This window comes from Egretta garzetta, unplaced genomic scaffold (genome assembly GCF_000687185.1).
Source record: "Egretta garzetta isolate BGI_Z169 unplaced genomic scaffold, ASM68718v1 scaffold56, whole genome shotgun sequence".
NCBI classification, from domain to species: Eukaryota; Metazoa; Chordata; class Aves; order Pelecaniformes; family Ardeidae; genus Egretta; species Egretta garzetta.
Window position 1 is genome coordinate 7,625,422 of NW_009260182.1, and position 1,786 is coordinate 7,627,207.

Sequence of the window (1,786 nt, forward strand, 5' to 3'; positions counted from 1 at the left end):
GTCCACCCCAGGGCGGGCAGTGCGGGGTCTGCAGGTGCCACTGGGGTGGGAAGTGGGGGGGAGGTCTGTGAGGGGTCCGCACCTGCCCACCCCCCTTCCCCAGGAGGGGCGGGGGATCTGTGCCTGCCCTCCCCCAAAAAGCTGGGCGATGGGAGTTTGTGCCAGACTGCCCCCCGCCCCGGGTGGGAGGTGGGGACTGTGCCCGTCCCCCAGGGCGGTTGGGGGTTCCAGCCCCAAAACACTCATCTTCCCTCCTGTCACCCAGTGCCTGGATGGGGTTGACTATGACTTCGGTTTCGTATCCCACATGATGGAGCAGAAGGAGCCCCTGATGCAGACAGGTAAGGGCCCCTCTGGCTGTGCCCTCCTGGGGGTCCCCGGCTGCAGTGGGGTTTCCCGGCGGGCTGACTCACGCCTCGTAGTTCCCAGCAGCACCATGGGCTGTGTCCCCGCTGGCCCCACTGTGGGCTGGCTGGGAATCCCTGCCCGTGCCACCGGGCTGGGGACTGTTTGGTCTGGGTCTGCTGCTCTGTCTACCAGGGACTTGAGGTTGGGCTGTGATGGGTCCCCGGGGGCTCCCCGCTCCCCGAGTGCCAGAGCATCCTCTGGCCCTTCCCTCCTCTCCCTGCTGCTCTGACTGCTGCTCCTGGCCGGGCCCTGACAGCACAGGGGCCGGGGGCCCTGAGTACCCCTATGGGACAGACAGGGGTCAGTTTATCTTCAGCACCGTCCCCGTACCTCCAGCACCCTTACTGGGAGCATGCACTGTGTTTCTCACTGGTGCTTTGGTTATCCCGTGTTTCTCTTCCTTCAGTGGAAGGTCCCTACCTTGTCATCATCGAGCAGCCAAAGCAGGTAAGGACGTCACCCAGGTAAGGGCAGGCATAGCTGTCACCCCCTGCTCTCACGGCATCGGGTGTGGGCCACCCTTGGCTGACTCTCTCTTTGCCTCTGCAGCGGGGATTCCGGTTTCGGTACGGCTGCGAGGGCCCTTCACATGGGGGGCTGCCGGGAGCATCCAGCGAGAAGGGGCGCAAGACCTATCCCACTGTCAAGGTGAGCGCTGCCCTGGGGAGGGAATGGGGCAGCATCCTCAGCCAGTGTGTGCGAGCACCGGGAGGGTGCCTCGAAGGAAGAACGTGACCTTAAGCTCTGCGCGTCTCCTGGCTCTGGAGGGATGGGAGGGCTGCAGCAGGAGGGGTGGTGGCCGTGGGGAGGAATAGCAGGGGTTTGTGGAGAGTCCTGCAGGCTCCCGGGATATTGTATCTGACTCCCATCTCCTTTCTCCCCGCAGATCTGCAACTATACAGGGATGGCCCGGATTGAGGTGGACCTGGTGACACACAGTGACCCTCCCCGTGTGCATGCCCACAGCCTGGTGGGAAAGCAGTGCAATGAGGCTGGCAATTGCATTGCGATCGTGGGACCCAAGGACATGACAGCTCAGTGCGTGTGGAGGGAGACCCAGGGTGGCCTCTTGCCTACACGGGGTGGCTGGGGGGCTGTCTGCAGCTTATGGACTGGGGAGAAGAGGAGGGTTAGTGCATTCAGGAGCTGGGTTTGCTGGATGGGGCCAGGAGCGGGTTTAGACGAGGCCATCGGTACAGCTCTGTCCCCTGAGCATTTTGCCCAGCTCTGTATCCGGCATGTGCGGCTTGTTTTGAGCTTCTGTCCTCGGCGTTGTAGCTCCCCGGCTTTGCAGATGAGATCTGCATCCAGCCTGAGTGGCGGGGTTATTCGGTCAGCGCTGGCAGGCGGCTCCCTGCCCAGGCAGCTGCTGAGGCAG

At 63.6% G+C, this 1,786-nt stretch overlaps 1 protein-coding gene across 1 annotated transcript in view; it reads left to right on the forward strand.

Annotated features, from left to right (window-relative positions):
* The window catches only part of NFKB2 (nuclear factor kappa B subunit 2), a 10,448-nt gene that overhangs the window by 1,422 nt on the left and 7,240 nt on the right, over positions 1-1,786 (forward strand). The window contains exons 2-5 of the mRNA XM_035897402.1: positions 266-341; positions 815-855; positions 958-1,056; positions 1,295-1,446. Coding sequence (XP_035753295.1) covers positions 266-341; positions 815-855; positions 958-1,056; positions 1,295-1,446 — 368 coding nt within the window. The remainder of the gene's footprint in view (positions 1-265; positions 342-814; positions 856-957; positions 1,057-1,294; positions 1,447-1,786) is intronic.